Genomic DNA, 19,076 nt, shown 5'->3' with positions numbered 1-19,076 from the left:
CTAATCAAGACCAGGCACTCTAACTGATACTTTCACTTTGTTAGGAAGATCTTGGTATATTTTGAGAGGACTAGAAATAGAGAAAGGTCCTAGGTAGTTCAGGGGACAGAGGAATATGTTGAAACCAATGGCTATTGACAAGGGTCAAGAAGCATGGTGTAGGGAAACGGACTTGGCTCAGTGGTTAGGGCATCCGTCTACCAAATGGGAGGTCCACGGTTCAAACCCTGGGCCTCCTTGACCCATGTGGAGCTGGCCCATGCGTAGTGCTGATGCGCGCAAGGAGTGCCATGCCACGCAGGGGTGTCCCCGGCGTAGGGGAGCCCCATGCGCAAGGAGTGCGCCCCATAAGGAGAGCCGCCCAGCGCGAAAGAAAGTGCAGCCTGCCCCAGAATGGCGCCGCCCACACTTCCTGTGCCGCTGAGGACAACAGAAGCAGACAAAAAAACAAGACGCAGCAAGTAGACACAGAGAAGAGACAACCGGGGGGGTGGATTAAAAAATAAAATAAATCTTAAAAAAAAAAAAAAAAGAAGCATGGTATAGAATCAAGTAACGGACCAGGGGTCAGAAACCCTGATTCTTAGTGTTAGCTGTATTAGTAATTTGGCGAGACCAATAAGCAAGTTACTGTACTGTATCTCTTTGGGTCTCAGTTTTCTTCATTCCTACCTTGGACCTAGAAGTTTGACATAAATAGGTATATAGTAACTATTACTAGAAGCCAGTTCATCAGGGTCATAAAAGGCATAGGATACCAACGTAAAAAAACAGTCCTAAGAGGTAGTCAGTATATCTTCCCAGCAATATTTATCCCTAGGAGTTCGAATGTTTTCTGTTCTGGAAATACTGTGAGAGAGAATCTACAGTATGGTGGAAACATCTGAACTGAAGAGTTCTAACTCTAAAATGCCACACTCTACTAGTAACCTTGGAAAATTCTTGTTGAACACAGTTTCTTCAATTCATAGACCTATTTCAATTTGTTTAATCATTCATATTTTTATTAAGCATCAACCATGTGCACATACTTTAACTGAGCCTTAGTTTTTATTTAGTATCAACTGTGTGTACTATTAGGAGTTGGGACAGAAGAAAAATAATAAAGTTAAACTAGGCTAGTAATCCTACCTCTGCCTAATTTACAGGGCTGCTGACAGAATCAAATGTCAAAATGTATAAACATGGAAGGAGAATGGGAACTAAGCTTATAAAGTCTGGAGATTATATATTTTGTCATAACCTACAAAAGTGTTCAGGACAGAGTGTAAACTATAATATAAAATATAGTCCATGGTTAGTAGTAGTGCTTCAATATGTGTTCATAAACTGTAACAAACGTACCACACTAATGAAGGATGTTGTTAGTGTGGGAAAGTGTCAGGGGGGAAGATGTGGAGCATATGGGAATCCCCTATATTTTTTATGTAACACTTGTATAATTCATGGCAGAAGGGGTTCACTGCCATGACAGATGGCCCTTCTTTGGAGCTGGTGTTTCTGCATGATGGAATTGGACTCAGAGGGGATCTCTTTTCACAAGACTTGCATGCTACTTTATTGGAATTGTAGTTGGTGCTGGGTTTAAGATATATGTAGGGGATTTGAATCTCTGGACTGATAATATGACACCCAGGCCCAGAGCCTCAACAGACTTCAGCTCCTACACTTTGATTTATTGGACTTACTCCACTCAGCTAACATGGAGTTGAAGAAGGTCAACCACCACAACATGGAGCCTAGAGTGTCTACAATTGGAAGCGGGAGGAGTGCATCCAGTACCCATGTGGAATCTAAGCCCTCACTTGACATAGGTGTGCAATGGACACAACCAATCCAATGTCCACAGAGAAAATGTGGAATGGGTGTGGGAATGGTAGCCATGGTGGCTGCTGGGTGTGGGGAACGGGAGGAAGAGAGGAGATGTGGAGGCGTTTTCGGGACGTGGAGTTGTCCTGGATAGTGCTTCACGGACAATTACGGGACCTTGTAGATCCCCCCAGGGCCCACTGGATGGAACGTGAGAGAGTCTGGTCTATGATGTGGACCATTGACTATGGGGTGCAGTGATGCTCAGAGATGAACTTACCAGGTGCAATGGATGTGTCATGATGATGGGAGAGAGTGTTGCTGGGGGTGGAGTGGGGGGCGGGGGCGGTGGGGTTGAATGGGACCTCATATTTTTTTTAATGTAATTAAAAAAATAATAAATAAATAATTTTTAAAAAATGAAAAAATAATAATAAAAAAGCCTGGAGATGTGCATTTGAATTTATTAGTTATATGAATTTAGGCAAGTCATACAACACCTCTAATAATAGCTTTATCATCTTTAAAATGAAAATAGCTCTACAGATAAGTTTTATTAATATTAAATAATATATTAGCATTACCAGGAGTAATGCTTAATATCTAGAATAATTCAAAGTTTGTTTTTAAAATAGTATTTTATGAACTGGAATTCATTTTTCAAATGTAAACATTAACAACAAAATATTGACACCCACATCAGCAAAAAGCCATAAGAAAAGCTTTAGCCAAGAACACTTTGGAACCTAGCCAAGAGCAGAGATGTTTGGATCATTTCAATGAAGAGATCACCAGAAGTGATACATATGCATCATTGGGAATGGGGGAGAAAGAAGAGCACTATAGTGCAGAGTTAACAAACTGACATCAATAAGCTAAAGAGATAGAGATAAATAACGTATACTGTAATGTGACAGTATACACTAGGCTCAGTCCACCAATATTCTGGATCTACTCACAGCTATAGGGATGGAAATTGTGGCAGCTCACTTGATTTTGTGTACACCACTTTATCATTATCCCTTAACTCTTACTGTAGTTAGCCTAATTTGAATTCTTGGAATTAGGTCCATGGATTGAACTACAAACCATTTCTTTGATTACTGGAAAGAGATAGAAAGGAGAAGCCTCTTAGTGTCATAGACAAACTATAAAAAGCTTCAGAAAAATCTACTCCAGGTGGATTCATAGATAGGAACACTAATGTTCCTGAGTACACTTTTACAATCACCCCAAGAGTTAATGAGAAAGATGGACTTTAGGGCCAAAATTCCTTGATATAAGGTCAATAAACTCTGCTACCTCTCTTACTGAAATACTAACTTCCTTGAGAATTCCTATCCCCTGCTAACTTCATAATGATATGTTGCCAGCATTCTTCACTAATAACTTTAAAACTTTTAAGCAAAAAAATACTAAATATCATTCCAAAATTATTTTAATAGATTTCTCTATGATTTTACATTCGATTACTGATATTTTTTTCTCCAAATATGCACTAAATTATTCAAAGGGCAGCTGGAATGTGGTTTAATCAGAACTAACTCTTCTTCAATAACTGAACTGCAACAAGCTGGCGATGTTGTATCTATGCCTATTCACAGGTAGTTTCTGGGGGGAAGTCAGAATCATGGTATGTCAGTATTGTGAGGACCTTAGGAATCATCTAATTCTTTCTTTCGTTTTACAGAGGAGACACCTAAGACAAGATAGAGAGAAGGGAATTGTCCAAAGGTAATTGTTATTAAGTTGATGAGATTCTTATTGGAAAATGTTTATTAAGTTGATGAGACAGAGGCAATAACCATACCTATTGTGCCTCATATCTGTAATTAGTGGTTTGATTAAATATGGTAATAATAATCCATCATTAAAACATTAAGATTATGTTATTTATATATTATCTATAGATTAGGTGGGTTTAGTCATTTTTTTCAAGCTCCAAAATGGACCCAGGTGTAAGTCCACCGGATTGGAGTCAAAGATGTGGTCATGTTTCTGCTACTAACAGATTATATGACCTGTGTTCTTACACGTAAACTGGGAATAATAAAAATCCTATTTTAGGAAGCATTGGAGAGAAATAAGTAAATAAAATAAATGCAGCATTGCTTTGTAAATTTTAAAGCTCAATATACACCTGAAGGCTGTTCAATCCTTTTTCCCTAACCCCCCCAAAAGACAATGAAAAACCTTTGAAAGTCATGCACTTTTAGGCTAAGTGACAAAGCTAAACTCACTGACCATGTAGGGATTATGTCTAGGATGTTGTCAGTAACAGCATTAGTTAAACCCCATTGAGGATCCAGGCATGTTTACATTAGAGAAAATTAGGAGAGGCACAGACATCAAGTTGCTGATGCAGCTCATACAACAATCCAAAAAAAGGAGAAATTCACTTAATTAGAAGGATGGCATTTTCCCTAACATTGCATTTTTCAGGTCATGTCTCTGTACTGCTCACACAAACATTCCAAAACTCTTCATAGATTACCAATAAAATTCCAAAATTAATGGTCTTCTACAATCTGTTTTCAACTTACTTTCTCAGCTGAAAATTTCACTACTTCTCTTTCTGCTCAGAAATCATAGCCAAATCAAGTTACTCACCATTTCCCAATACTCCCCATGATTTTTATTTTCCATGCCCAGTTTTTCCCATAAATGGAAAGGTCTAACTAAAGTTTTAGGATCAAGGATGTCATTTATAATCTAAAAATGAAGTGAGAAACATCTGGAATTCAATAATAGACATTGTAATGTCTTTACAGAAGCTACTAGAAGGAAAAAAAACCACTGATTTCTGGCTAAAATATTCCCAATCCATCTGTCCTTTTCTTAATAGTGTCGATAGACTGGTAATGAAACTGGAGAAGTATTGGTTTGAGATACATCCACTCAACATGTGCCCCACAGTTTCACACTAACTTTATCTGCTAAGATACAGTAAAATAAAAAACAAAGTCCCTCATGACTTCTTAATAACTGAAAGCCATTGTTTCAAAGAAATGCACAGCAAGATTTAACTAGAATATGTTTTGAACGGTAAGCTAAGAACGCACTATACCTTAGAGTTAGAGTGTCCTTAGAGAGATGATGTCCATATATGTACATTAGCAGAAATTGCCCAGTGTTAAAAGGGCCTTGTTCCAAAAGCTTGGAAAGAATTAAGGGTACATTCTGCCTTTGTCATAACAGGTAGCTAGTTTTTCAAGAAAAGCTATGCAAGTCTTTCTCATTACTTATCCGATGATTTTAACCATAGTGCCAATGCACAAGTACTATTTCAGCAACATTTCCGGTTAAGCCAGAAACATTTCTGGCCATAAGCCAGCCTGAGAATAATTTATAACACTGTTAATAAGAAAAAAATAATTTTGGCACAAAATTCTTCGAATATTTTCTTCCCTCACTATTATTTGCTCTGTAACCTACAGCCATGGTCATGATCACAGCAGTGATAGCTACTGGCCACCAGCTCATAGCCACTCAATCCATCCTGGTGCCTGGTATACTTAAAGTGGAGAGACCTGAAAGTGGTCACTTTAACCAAGTGATCAAATTTACCATGAGTAATACTGAGACAACCTTGCCTCTGGAAATGATACAATAGAAAGTCTTAGCTTTACTTACAAAATATTGTTGATCATGGCTTCAAATGCTCAGCCCTGTCCCATGCTGTATAGGCTCCATTTCCACTTGAAAAGGGAAAAAGTGGGTTCAGATGATATTTCTTATTCCTCCAGGTCCTTTAAAAAGACTACCCAAGTCAGCCAGCCTTGTGGCTGAGACAGTCCTGAGTATTCAGATGTTCAGGGATTACTGTATATAAGTGAATGTGCAGGTAAATAAAATAAGTGGAGCACATGCTTAATTCTTATTTAAAAGTAACCAAAATTTTGAAAACCAATATATTGTAGTGGTTAATAGCATGGATTCTGAGGCCAGACTGTCTGGATTTTGGTCCTCGCTTTGTCACCTTCTAGTTGTGTGAGCTTTGGCACATTGTTTGACCTCTCTGTAATTCCATATTTGATCTGCAAAATGGGAATAATAGCAGCACCTCACTAACAGGACTGTTATAAGGATTATAGCAATTAATATATATATATAAAGCATTTAGAGTAGTGCTTGGTACTTGGAACATAGTAAGAACTATTTAAATACAAGCTTTAAAGTAACAAGATGGAATATGACAGTTATAAATAAGTGCAGCATGTGGAACTGAGTTCAAAAACTATTTAATTAGAGAGCAAATGAAAGAGTCCAGATTGAAATAATATCTGGAAAACCATATCCTATAAGGAAAATAACTGACAGAAATTAGATAGCCTGTCAAAAGAAAGTATGGAGTAGCTCCAAGAGCTGTTATGTGGAAGAGCAAGCAAATGTTACATGTGACCTACACGTGGTAGGCATTAGAAAAAGGGAGGCTTGAACTCAATATAGGAAGCAATTTCCGACTCTTAGAGCTATTAATATGTCTTATGATAATATGCAGGTTATCACTGGTGAAATTCAAACTAATCAATAAATCATCAGGAAAAATTGCATAGGGATTCTTGCTTAGGTAGGATTTTAAGATTGACAGCCTCTCAGGTCTCACATGGGTTCTGAGAATCTGAGATTTGATGATACAATGTTAAGAGTTATTAATATATTTGATTCCACATGTTTTCATTTCCTGCTAACACAAGTACCATGCAATGCATTGGCTTAAACAACAGGAATTTATTGGTTCAGTTTTGAGGCTAGAAGTCTAAAATCAATGCATCATCAGGACAATGTTTTTTCCCAGAAGGCATTCTGCAGATGGTTGCCAGTAATCCTTGGACCTTTGCTTTTCTGTCACATGGCAGTGTGCATTGTGACCTCTATTGGCTTCTCCTTCCTCTTCCAGGTTCCATTGATTTCCAGTTTCTGGCAGCTCCCTTGGCTTTCTTTCTCTTGCATAGCATTCCCTCTAAAGCCTTCAGTAATAGTATTAAGACCCATCCTGATTCAGCTTGGTCACTCCTTAACTGAAGAAACCTCATAGAAAGGTGCTATTTACAATGAGTTCACATTCACAGAAATGGACTATGTTTAAGAACATGATGTTCTGGCATATATAGCTCCAAGAAACCACAGTCTGTCCTCTGAATCCCAAAAAGACAAGTTCTTGGCACATGCAAAATTCATTCATTCTATCACAACATCCCAAAAGGCTTGAGTCATTTCATTAACAATGCTAAGTACAAAGTCTCATCGAAATAGGTTATGGGTGTGTTCCACCCACTGGGCAAAAAAAAAAAAAAAAAAAAGAAAGGTTTTCCTTTCTTTCAATTTCCAAGAATACATTAATCATTTCCTCTACAGCCTCACCAGAAGTACCTTTAGCATCCATATTTTAACAACAATCTCTTCAAAGCAATCTAGGCTTTTTGTATTAAGCACCATTCAAGGATTCCAGTCTCTATTCATTACCCAATTCCAAAGCCATTTCCACATTTAGGTATTTGCTATAGCAGCTCCTCAATTTCTGGTACCAAAGACACTTTACGTGAGTTGTTAATAGAGCAGAATTGGTTTGGTTTTCCAGAACGGGGGAGAAAGCAAAAAGGGCCTCATGTGTCAAGATTCTAAGGCCACATAAGTAATTCTGTATCCCTTAACTCTAGACATTACTAAGGAAATGCTGAGAAAATGAAAAGAGTCAGAGTACATTAAGACAATCAATCTTAAAGAAATAATTAGAAACTAGTCCTATTTCAAGGCACATGCTTTAAAGAATATGCCCAGACACATGGAATTCAAACAAACAAATATGTGTAAATTAAGCCACACATTCTTAAATAACCAATGGGTCAAAGAAGAAATCACAAGGGAAATTAGGAAATATTTTGAGGAAAATGACAATGAAAACACGACATGCCAAAACTAATGGGATGCAGAAAAGGCACTGCTGAGAAGAAAATTTATATTTCTAAATGCTTACACATTAAAAAAAGAAGAAAGACCTTAAATCAGATATCTAACCTCATGATTGTAGAATCTAGAAAAAGAAGGATAGACTAAACTCAAAGTGAACAGGTGAAGGGAAATAACAGGGATTAAATGGAGATAAATAAAATGGTAAATAAAAACACAACATAGAGAATCAATGAAAGCAAAAGTTTGTTCTTCAAAAAGATCAATAAAATCAACAAAGTTATAGCTAGACTGACAAAGAAAGAGGATGTAAATAACTAAAATCAGAAATGAAGCAAGGGAGATCTGTGGGAAGATGACAGAGTAGGAAGCTCCAGGAATCAATTCCTCCATCGGAACAACTATTAAACATGCAAGAACAGTCTGAATCAACTATTTTTAAACTCTGCAGTCCAATAAAACACTGTGCCACATACAGGGAAGAGTGGGAGGAAGAGGTGGGTAAATTGCAGTAAATACCAGTGAATTTTTTCTCAGCATAACAGGTACATTCACCCCATAAGAAGCAGCAGTGGGGTCTGACCCCTGGCATAAATTGCTAGTACCAGAAAGGGACAAAAGCCTCTAGCTCCTCAAGATCCAGGGGGAGCATGTAGTCCAATAGCTGATCATCACTTTTCAGTAGATACTTCAGATCACTGGGGGCCCAGCTCTGAGAGCAGCCATCATTCAAACTCATCCTGCCAAAGGACATGGAGGAGACTTAAATTCTACATGCTTCCTCAGAGCTGTGAAGGAAAATTGAGGAGCTGTATTTGCTGGGCAGTTGCCAAGGAAAGGAAGTATTGCTTTGGGAAGCCATGAAAGAAGCTTCTGGCACCCTTCTGGACTCCTCCCTCTTCCCCTCCCCAGTGCAGTTTTAAGTCAACAAGGATTGCCTGGGTGGGTCCCTGGCCTTGTTTCAGCTGGGAGAAACAGACTTGGGAACCTCCTCTTCCACAGTTCCCCAATCCAAAAATTTGTCCTACAAGTAAAAGCAGTTTGAGACAGGGAAAGCAGCCTAAGAATTAATTGAGACAGGTGGCCTGGTGCAAAGACTTGCCTGCTTTAATTCCTACCATGAAAGACCCAGGAGATGGAGAAGTTCTGTTTCATGGGAAGTAGAGGGGACATTTTAACTGTAAACAGGGGAACTCCTAAGGCCACTAGCACCCAAAGCCTAGAACAAGACACAGGCCCAGAAAAGAGAGGCAAACACTGTACTTTGCAGTCATCTTGGCCAGACCTTTCTATTAGAAGGGTTGAATTCTGAAAGAAAGCATCAGTCAACACAAAACCAATTTGTAAAGACAATGAGAGGATATTTTGCTTAAATCTTGCTTGGTATTGTTAACTCCTGACACTCAAGAAAATCTCTGTCACATCACCAACCAATTACAGATTGAAGAACCAGGTATCTAAGGGAATAGATCCAAAAGTTAACATTTTAAAATATTAAAATGTATAGTATACAGCAAAAGGGTACAAGACAAAGGGCTGTTTGTAAACTTTGGAAATGAGTAAATATAGTGAAAGCATATCCTGGTGCTTGTAACTAGCAGAGCTATTATATGGATATGAAATTAGTTGAAAAGGAAAGTCTAAAGTTCTGTATATTACTAGAAGGAAAGCTAAAACCTGTAACATGGGACTGTATAAGATAGTACAATCTCATGTAAAACATGAATATTGGTGATATTGCATATATAAGGCCATTTTTTTAAACAAAATATAAATACAAATATACTAAAGAGAAGGAAAAAGAAGCAGCTATCTATAGCAGGGAAAGCATAGAGAGATTGGGAGGTGATGAGTTTTGTTTGGTTGTTGTTTGTGTTATTACTGGAATAATGAAAGAGTTCTATGAATGATAGAAGTGATTAATGCACAAATATGTAATGTAATTACACTGAATACCATTAATTTTACAATTTAGATGGATTTATGCTTTATTAATATATACCAAAAAAAATGATTTTCTTAAAAGTTAAAGGTACAACTCAAACAAACATGAAATCATGGCCCATCCAAAGTGGAAGGATAAAAATCCAGAAAATATCAACAAAGAAGACAAGACTGTAGACATATGAGACAGAGACTTCAGAAAAATGATCTTCAATATGCTCAAGGAGATGAAGGAAAATACAGAGAAAGAACAAAAGAATATCAGATAAACTGATGCATTAATAATTTGAGAATCTCAATAAAGAGATACAAATTTTAAAAAGCAACCAAACAGAATTACTGGAGTTTAAGACCACAATAAATGAAATGAAAGATTCCCAGAAAGGTTTCAACAGAAGATTGGAAATGGCAGAAGAAAGAATCAGTGAGCTCAAAGACAAGACAATTGAAATGAGTCTACCTGAGGGCCAGAAAGAAAAAATAATCATGAAAGCAAAAATAGCCTAAGAGACCTCTGGGACACCATCCATCAAGCATATCAGTATATGCATTATAGGAGTTGCAGAAAGACAAAAACAAGGAAAGGGGAAGAAGGAATATTCCAAGAAATAATGACAGAAACCTTGGCAAAGACATGCATATACATATCCAAGAAACCCAGTAAACCCCTAAAGGATAAACTCAAAGAGAACCAAGCCTAGACACAAAGAATCAAACTGTTGAATGCCAAGAACAGGGAGAGACATCTGAAAATTGCCAATGAAAAGCAATATGTTATGTACTAGAAAGTCTCAATTATATTAGTTTTTGATTTCTCATTAGAAACCACTGAGGCAAGAAGAAAGTGGGTTGAAATACATGAAATGCTGAGAGAAAACAATCACCAACTAAGAATTTTATATCCAGTGAGACTTTTTTTCTCAAAAATGAGGGAAAGATTAAAAAATTCCCAGATAAACAAAAGCTGAGAGTTCATTACCACCAGAACTGCCCTACAAGCAATGCTAAAGGGAGTTCTTCAGACTGAACGGAAAGGACACTAGACAGTGATTTAAAACAGCAAAAAGAAATAAAGAACTCTGATAAAACTAGTCATATGGATAATTATAAATGCCAGCACTACTATATTGTATTTTTTTGGTATGTAACTCTACTTTTTACTTCCTACAGGTGCTAAAATGCTGGGAGATAGAATGAGAAGGGGGACCCAATGCTTACTACATGTAGAATATTTAATAAGGTTGATTGTAGAAGTGTGGAAATGGATAAATGGATAGAGTAGATGGTAACAATTTATAGTTAGTATACTATAATTTGATTTATACAAATTATCTCTGATTTATACATGTAATTTTGGTTTAAAAGGGTAGTCTAAGGACATAAATGTCAATTGAAATAAAGCTACTGTATAAACTAAAGGGCTCTATAACATAGTGAACTCAGTGGTGGATAAAGATTGTAGTTAATAGTACAACCAGGAATATTTTTCTATCTACTAGAACAAATTATGTGACTACTACACAATGTTAAGAATATGGTGATACATTGGAAAAATACAACTAATATAATTTATGGACTATAGTTAATGATAATATTGTAATATTCTTGCATCAATGGCAATGAAGATACTATATCAATGCTAAGGGTAATGATAGGGGTAAAAGAAGTGTAAGAGGGTATTTTTCCTTTTGAAGTGATGAAAGCATTCTAGAAATGACAGCACAACTCTGTAATGAAACTGATAGCCACTGAGTTTAGACTTTGGATGGATTGTACAAGGCATGGGACTGTATGACACAGAGAACTCTGTGGTGGACGGTAGATTGTGAATAACAGTACAAATATGAGAATATTTTCATATGAACTATTATAAATATACAATACTAATACAAGGTGTTAATAATAGAGTGGTTTATGGAAAATACAACAAATGTAAGCTATAAACTATAAGTAGCATTAATATTTTGAAGATTTTCTTACATCATTTGTAATCATTGTTCCACAACAATGCAAGGTGCTGGTGGTGAGGTGATGTATGGAAATCCTCTATGTCATGCATGATTGTTTTGTAAGCTCACAATTTCTCTAACAAAAAAAATCTAAAATTAACTGATGGCTGCTTTTTTCACTGGAGGCTCTATGAACTTTAAACTGGGCTTTGCTGAGCCCATAGAGGACACGTGATGTTCATCCTTATCTGCACCTTATTTCCCAAAAAGAACTGTTGAGACACCTAAAGAGCTAATATCATAGTACCCATGGTATGAGTAAATCCATGACTTCCCAGGAAATATAAATTGTGTATATAATCTGCATATGTTCTGATCAATTATGAACTTTGGCAATAAAAGCAACAAACACAATAATGTAATATAATATTAATCTAGAGTTTAAATGCTCTCATGAACAGATGCTAATGAAAACAGTAATGTAGAATTATAGACACATCTCTTAAACAAAAGCATGTAAAAAAGGTATACATTGGCACAATGGATAAAAAAGCATGACTCAGCTATATGCTGTTTATAAGAGATGCACCAGAAATTCAAAGACATAAGTAGGTTAAAAGTTAAAGGATTGCACCGGACATTGTAAATCCTCACAGGGCCCACTGGATGGAATGGGGGAGAGTATGGGCCATGATGTGGACCATTGACCATGAGGTGCAGAGGTGCCCAAAGTTGTACTTACCAAATGCAATGGATGTGTCATGATGATGGGAACGAGTGTTGCTGGGCGGGGGGAGAGGTGGGGTGGGGGGTGGGGTTGAATGGGACCTCATATATATATTTTTAATGTAATATTATTACAAAGTCAATAAAAAAAGATTAAAAAAAAAGTTAAAGGAAAGAAAAAATATGCCATGCATGCAAGTAGTAACCAAAAGAGAAGTGAGGCAGCTATACCAATATCAGATAAAATAGACTTGAAGTAAAAAAACATTTGTAAGGGATAAGGATAGTCTTTATGTACCAATAAAGAGGTCAATTCAACAAGACAATGTAACAACTAAATGTCTACATATACACCTAACAACCAAGTCCCCAAATATATGAAGCAAATACTGAGAGATTTGAAGGGAGAAACTGACAGTTCTACATTAATAGAAATTTAATACACTTTAGTGTATTAATAGACTTTTTAATACACCACTTTCAATAATGGATAGAACATCTAGACAAAAGATCAATAAAAAATAAAGAGATTCAATAAAACAAAAAGTAGGTTTTTGAAAAGATCAATAAATTGGTAAACATTTAGCTTGACTGATGAAGGAAAGAATAAAGACACAAATGACTAAAATCAGAAATGAAAATGCATAGTCAAAAACTAGAATACAGGTTATATAGGGGCTGGGTCAGGGTAGGGAATGGAGAGTTATTGCTTACTTGGTAAAGAGTTTCTGTTTGGGGTAATGGAAGAGTGTAGGTAATGGATGATGGTGATGGTAGCACAACATTGTGAATGTAATTAACACCACTGAATTATATATTTGAATGTGATTAAAAGGGGGAGTTTCAGGTTGTATATGCTATTAAAATAATTTTTTTAAAAGAAAACATGACTATAGCTCAAACAATGAACCTTAATATAGACTATGGGCTACATTTAATAGAATAATCATAATATTATTATTTAATTATTTGTGAAAAGCTACCGCACTAATGCAAATTATTAATAATAGAGAAAATTGTGTGGGGAGATATATGAGAATTCTATATTTTCTGTATGGTTTTTCTGTATCTAATTTTTTTTACACATTTTTTATTAAAGTTAGTAGATCACAAAGAATGTTACATTTAAAAAAATAAGAGATTCCCATGTTACCCACTCCCCACACCCCCACCCCCATTATTTTGTAAATTGTATTTTATTGAAGATATATACAGTCCTTTAATTCCTTATAGGTTTCTCCTTAGCACACTCCATCAATAAATCATTAGCTCAATTATCCTCATATCAGGCTCTGCTTCTAAACAATTTAGTTTAAGACACCAGAGAATTGTGGTGTCTCTGAAGTTAAAGAAAGAATTATTCCTAAACTATACATTTATAATTAAACTGTACATTTATACTTTATTCATGTGTCTATATATGCATTTCATTTAATAATAAAAAGTTGAAGAGGGAGGAATCAACAATGATGAAGGCTGCTACTTGTTACTTAAAGGAATTAAGTAACATAAGGCCAAACAAATGTTCATTTCAGCAACAATGTCCAAATTGGTGGTCATAGTTACAGAAGTTGCCATAGAGTTTGGGGCTGGAAATCAGAGAGCAGGAGGTGAATGAAATGGTAGGGAGTGAAGTAAAGACAATAAAACAGAGCACTTCTTCAAGAAGTATGGGGGGAAAGGGGGGAAAAGGTGTAAGGCAATATTTGGAGGTAAGATTTTTAAAATTTAAGATGAAAGATTCTTGATCATGTTAAAATGTAAATGGGCCAGGGACAATAAAGAAGGACAGGTTGAAGACATAAAACAAAAGAACAAAAATTGAGAGCAAAAGTGTGGAGAGGACTACAGAGGAAATTCAAACATGGGCAGGGGGTTACTCAAGAAGACCTGTGAGATCTTTTCCATTTTGAGAGTTTGATTTTATGTCTTAGGATCAATAACCAGAGTACTGTTAGACTTTAACTTAATGACCCTGAGCTCAAGCTCTGTGTCCAAATGCAGAACACTCCTTTCTGGCCTCTGCTCTTTTCACACCCCCTTCAAATGACAGAATATTATCTCCCACAACAATAAGGCAGTCCTCAGAAAATCACTATTCTGAGAACAGGGAGCAGGGTATTTTTCCACCCCATATCTTCACGCCTCTCTCAAACCCTGTCCAACTCGGCCAGTTCAAAAGGTACTCCCCCTCTTCTGTCACTTTTACTCAATCTATGGTTGGCGCTGGGGTTGGTGTATGCCCAGGAGACTTCAATCTCTGGACTGCCCGTGTGCCAGCTGGGCCCTGAGCCTCAGTAGAGTTGCAACACCTACTCTCTGGTTCATTGGACTTATCCAGGTCAGCTAAAAAGGTGAGGACGGTCAATCACCACATCAGGCAACCTAGAAAGTCTACAAGTGCAAGCAGGAGAATCACATCCATCAACCAGGTGGGATCTAAGCCCTGTCTCCATTTAGAGGTGGAGTGGACATTGCCATCCCGGGGTCCTCAGGATGGAGGAATATAATATGGATTAGGGTGGACTTACTGGTCTTCTGCTATAGAAGTATTGTGACTCTAGTAATGGAAGAAACTGTATCATTGGTGTGGAGATGGTGGCCATGGGAGTTGCTGAGGTCAGGGGAGAGAAGAATAGGTGTGGTGTGGGGGCATTTTCAGGACTTGGAGTTGTCCTGAATGATATTGCAGCGACAGATGCAGGACATTATATATCCTGCCATAACCCACTGAATGGACTGGAGGAGAGTGTAAACTACAACTACAATGAAAACTGTAATCCATGTGGTGCAGCAGTGCTCCAAAATGTATTCACCAAATGCAATGAATGTGCCTCACTGATGAAGGAGGTTGTTAATATGAGAGGAGTGGGGGTGTGTAGGGAGTGGGGTGTATGGGAGCCTTTTATATTTTTTAATATAAGATTTTGTGTGATCTATGTATCTTTATAAAAAAGATAAGAAAATATTTTTAAAAGGTACTCCCCAGCTCAGTCAGAGGGGCTGATTTCTCTCTTCACACCTCTGCCATGCAGGTGGGCTGAAGTTTCACTTCAGACCCCTGCCATGCTGGTAACCTAATAAACTCCTGCCTGAATCTTGGTCTGTCTCCAAGCCTCACTGAAGTGGAATTTAACAAGTACTTTGGTTTATCTGGGAAAAAATACAGAAGTTTTGGGCTAAGGCAAGCATTTATCACAACTTTCTTTTGTTTCAAGGGTTAAGGGCTCTTACCCGCCAATATCCTGCTTCACAAAATCCCCAGGTTCTTGTCGTCTTGATTCCCCTTGACCAGTTGTTCCTGGGATAATATTGATCAGGAAAAGAAGTCCAAGGCTGTGCATGTAGAGATAAGTCATTTGTGTGATTATCATCTTAATAGGCACAAATTTGGAGACACCTGTGAGATTCACAGTTCAGGGAAAGGGGAAGGAGAAATAGGCAGAAAACAAAGGGAGGGAGGAGGAAGAGGTAAAAAAAAAGATTTTATTCAATTTTATTAGAACCATTCACTTTTCTAATAGTCAGTTATTCAATGCTTACACGATTGTCCCTGTTATCTAGCTCACCAGTGTAACCAAAATTCACAAAAAAACATACCCCTCTCCTGAATAAATCAGAATTGATTCAAGAGAGAATGCATGAGGCAGTGTACATATAAAACCACTAGAAAAATAGTTAGGAATCTTAGGTTCCTGTTTCAGCTCCTTCCTTGACTGTGTGTGTTACTAGGTAAGTCACAGCACTCTCCTCAGTCCCAGTTATATCTTTGCATAGCCCAAGAGATTAAAATAATCTCTCATGTCATCATTCCATTTGCCCCCAACCCCATTTGCTTTAGTATAACAAAAATTTTGAGATGGTTTGACTCTGTAATATTGTAAAAGATCCTAGAATATTAAGACCTGCAGTCCCTTTATAGCATTTTTGGAATTGAGTCTCATCTTGATAGATTTAAGCAATTTTCCAAAATATCAAAAGGCCTGGAGTCGATAGACTATTTCCTTTGAATCAGACTCAGAAAATTCTGCATGATATGACACCATGGCTGTTGAACAGGAATGCAATATTTCTGCATAAAGAGATTTCTTAGAGCAAAGCCAACTCCTTCACGTAGAGACCACAACATTTCAAAGAAACCCGGGCCTAGCTTTCTGCCACAGAAGGCCCTAAGAAGTCATCAAATTATACTGCTGATAGAATTATATTCTTTGGAGTTGTCTATATGCAGGGCTGTTTCATGAAGTCTGGACTCGTGGAGGTCTACCCAGTACCAGGGGTTAAGAAAACAACCAATAAAGTAGTACTTTGCTCTCTCTAAAACTTTGGCTTCTCTGACTCTGAAACACCTGAAGGAAACCTGAAGGAAAACAAATATTGACTCAACACCATACTCTTATTTCAGTCATATAAGTGTTGTAATGTTCAGAAGAATGGAGAGATATGGAACTTTTTTCCAAGAAAATCTTATGCAAGAGACCAGTATTTAAAAAATGCACATTGGGGAGCCTTCCTGGTTGATGAGAAGATGAAGAACCGGAGTCCTAAATTGATCCCACCACCTAAAAAACAGTCACTGGATTGTCTAGCAGGCTGCCTTCAGGAATCTGATGCAGGTATGGAAAACTATGACACTAGAGAAGATGAAATTCTGATATAACGAAATTTCCACATTATAGATGGGTATAATCACAGTGATAGATTGTAACATATGAAGTGGCCAATGTTTGACACATTTTTGCTCCACAAAACAGCAGTATTTTATTATTCAACCTAATATATGTGCTGTAGCATCCATGGTTCATGAGCTGTATAAGAATTGATAACCATTTTACAAGAATGGACAAAAAGAGTTCAAGCTCAGAAACCTACGTATATGAGTGTGAAAATACAGTGTGTAATTAGATTATCCTGTGATATAAGCAACACCCATGGTATGGGCAATAATCATGATATGTGCTCAAATATCCACAGTGCTTTAGCAGACCCTAAATTTGTATGATCGCATGACAATGGTGAATGTTCAGATAATCATGACACACGAATTGACAACTACTCTATAGGAAAAAAAGTACAGAATATGAAATCCAAATTGCAAGGCAAAACCCATGGAACATAAGAAATAACCATTATTCATGCTCAGAAGACCCTGTGTATGGTAACAATCCTGATACAGAAGAAGTCATGCCGCCTGAGCAAAGAGACCCATGATGTGTGTTCAACTATGCTATTCTAGTTCATAACTATGGGGCATGTTCAAATAACCATAGTATACAAGCAGAAAACCTTCACACTAAAATAGATAGCATGGACACAAAAGTAAATGCTCATGATTCAGAAGGAAAAATTATATAATATATAGTATTATACATAAGCAGAAAACGTTGTTATATGAACTCATAACTAAAGTACATGTTCAAATATCTGTTGTGCAAGAGAGGCCTGCCATCATATATAGAAGAGTTCAGACATAATGCATGCCCTCTCACAACTATGGTATTTTGGTGCAAACGTCATTATAACAATGCATAAGAAGACATTTATTGCATAAGACCATTTGACCACAGTGTATGTCAGAAAACCATGGCACAAGAGTTTAATATTCACAGAAGAGAAGGTCATGGGACAAAATCAATTAAGACATGCTGTGCCCATGCCCACAGAAAGCTGAAGGCCCATGCCCACAGAGAGCTGGCGCAGCAAGATGATGCAAAAAAGGAGACAAGCAGACACAGAAGAACCCACAGCTAATGGACACAGAGAGCAGACAGCAAGCAAGCATCAAGAGGGAGGATAAAAAAAATAAACAAATGTATATATATATATATTTTTTTTTAAAGTATGCCACTGGAACAGGTAGCCTTGGCAAATTAGCAGATATCCAGAAAATTGTCCCAACCAACATGCAGAAAAATGTGACACATTAGCATATATTAGAATTAAATGGCCATAAATCCATAATAATGCTCAGAGAACGATCAGACAAGTGCAGATAAAGACTGTAGGAAAAAAGACACCCAAAATTATTTCTATAACAAACTTGGTGAATTTTCAAGTGACCATAATGCATAAACAGAAAACCATGATACTGAAGCAAAGAGCCTTCAAACATGATCAAGTATCCATGTAGCTAGAGACAGCTGTGGTATATGCTTAGACCACCATGATGTATGTGAAAAGGTATTTTGTATATTAATCCTTAAGTACAATGTGTGCATACAAGATGTGTGTCTCATAGTAACTATGATACGAGTTAGTTGACATGGTTTAGGAGCAGGTGACCATGTTAAGGAAGTAGACTACCATGTGCAGGAACAGAATGCCATGCTTCAAGAATAGAAAGACATGGCCAAATTTTTTTCACTGCAACAGAGAAGTGAGTTATAGGTTCGGTAGTCATAATAAAGAATTGATACTCTTGGGGTAAGCTCAGAAATCACATGTATGAGTACACAGATAGAATACATATATCCATGGTTAATAAATTTTGAAAAATATAGCACAAGAACATCATATGATGATAAGAATATTCAGGTAACTGATATCTAAGAAGAAAGTAAAACCTAACATTGGTTTTAAAGTTAGTGTAAAGAAGCCAGGCCACACTGCAAAAGTAGACAATCATGGTATATGCTCTCATAAATATGGTGCATGGATAAGCACCAACGTCATGAGCTTACAACAAATGAGCATATTCAGATATCCATAGCACAAAAGCAGCTGCTTGTAGTAGAAGCA

General features: G+C 37.0%; 1 protein-coding gene across 5 annotated transcripts in view; it reads right to left on the bottom strand.

Moving 5' to 3' along the window:
• Nucleotides 1-19,076, bottom strand: part of GABRA3 (gamma-aminobutyric acid type A receptor subunit alpha3) — a 401,316-nt gene that overhangs the window by 205,048 nt on the left and 177,192 nt on the right. For all 5 annotated transcript variants that reach the window (XM_058290915.2, XM_058290918.1, XM_058290916.1 and 2 more), the window contains one exon: nucleotides 15,573-15,738. In XM_058290915.2, coding sequence (XP_058146898.1) covers nucleotides 15,573-15,712 — 140 coding nt within the window. In that variant the 5' untranslated portion in view covers nucleotides 15,713-15,738. The remainder of the gene's footprint in view (nucleotides 1-15,572; nucleotides 15,739-19,076) is intronic.

This window comes from Dasypus novemcinctus, chromosome X (assembly GCF_030445035.2).
Source record: "Dasypus novemcinctus isolate mDasNov1 chromosome X, mDasNov1.1.hap2, whole genome shotgun sequence".
Lineage (NCBI taxonomy): Eukaryota > Metazoa > Chordata > Mammalia > Cingulata > Dasypodidae > Dasypus > Dasypus novemcinctus.
The sequence above is the reverse complement of the archived record's forward strand: the minus strand, read 5'-3'. Positions and strand labels throughout refer to the sequence as shown.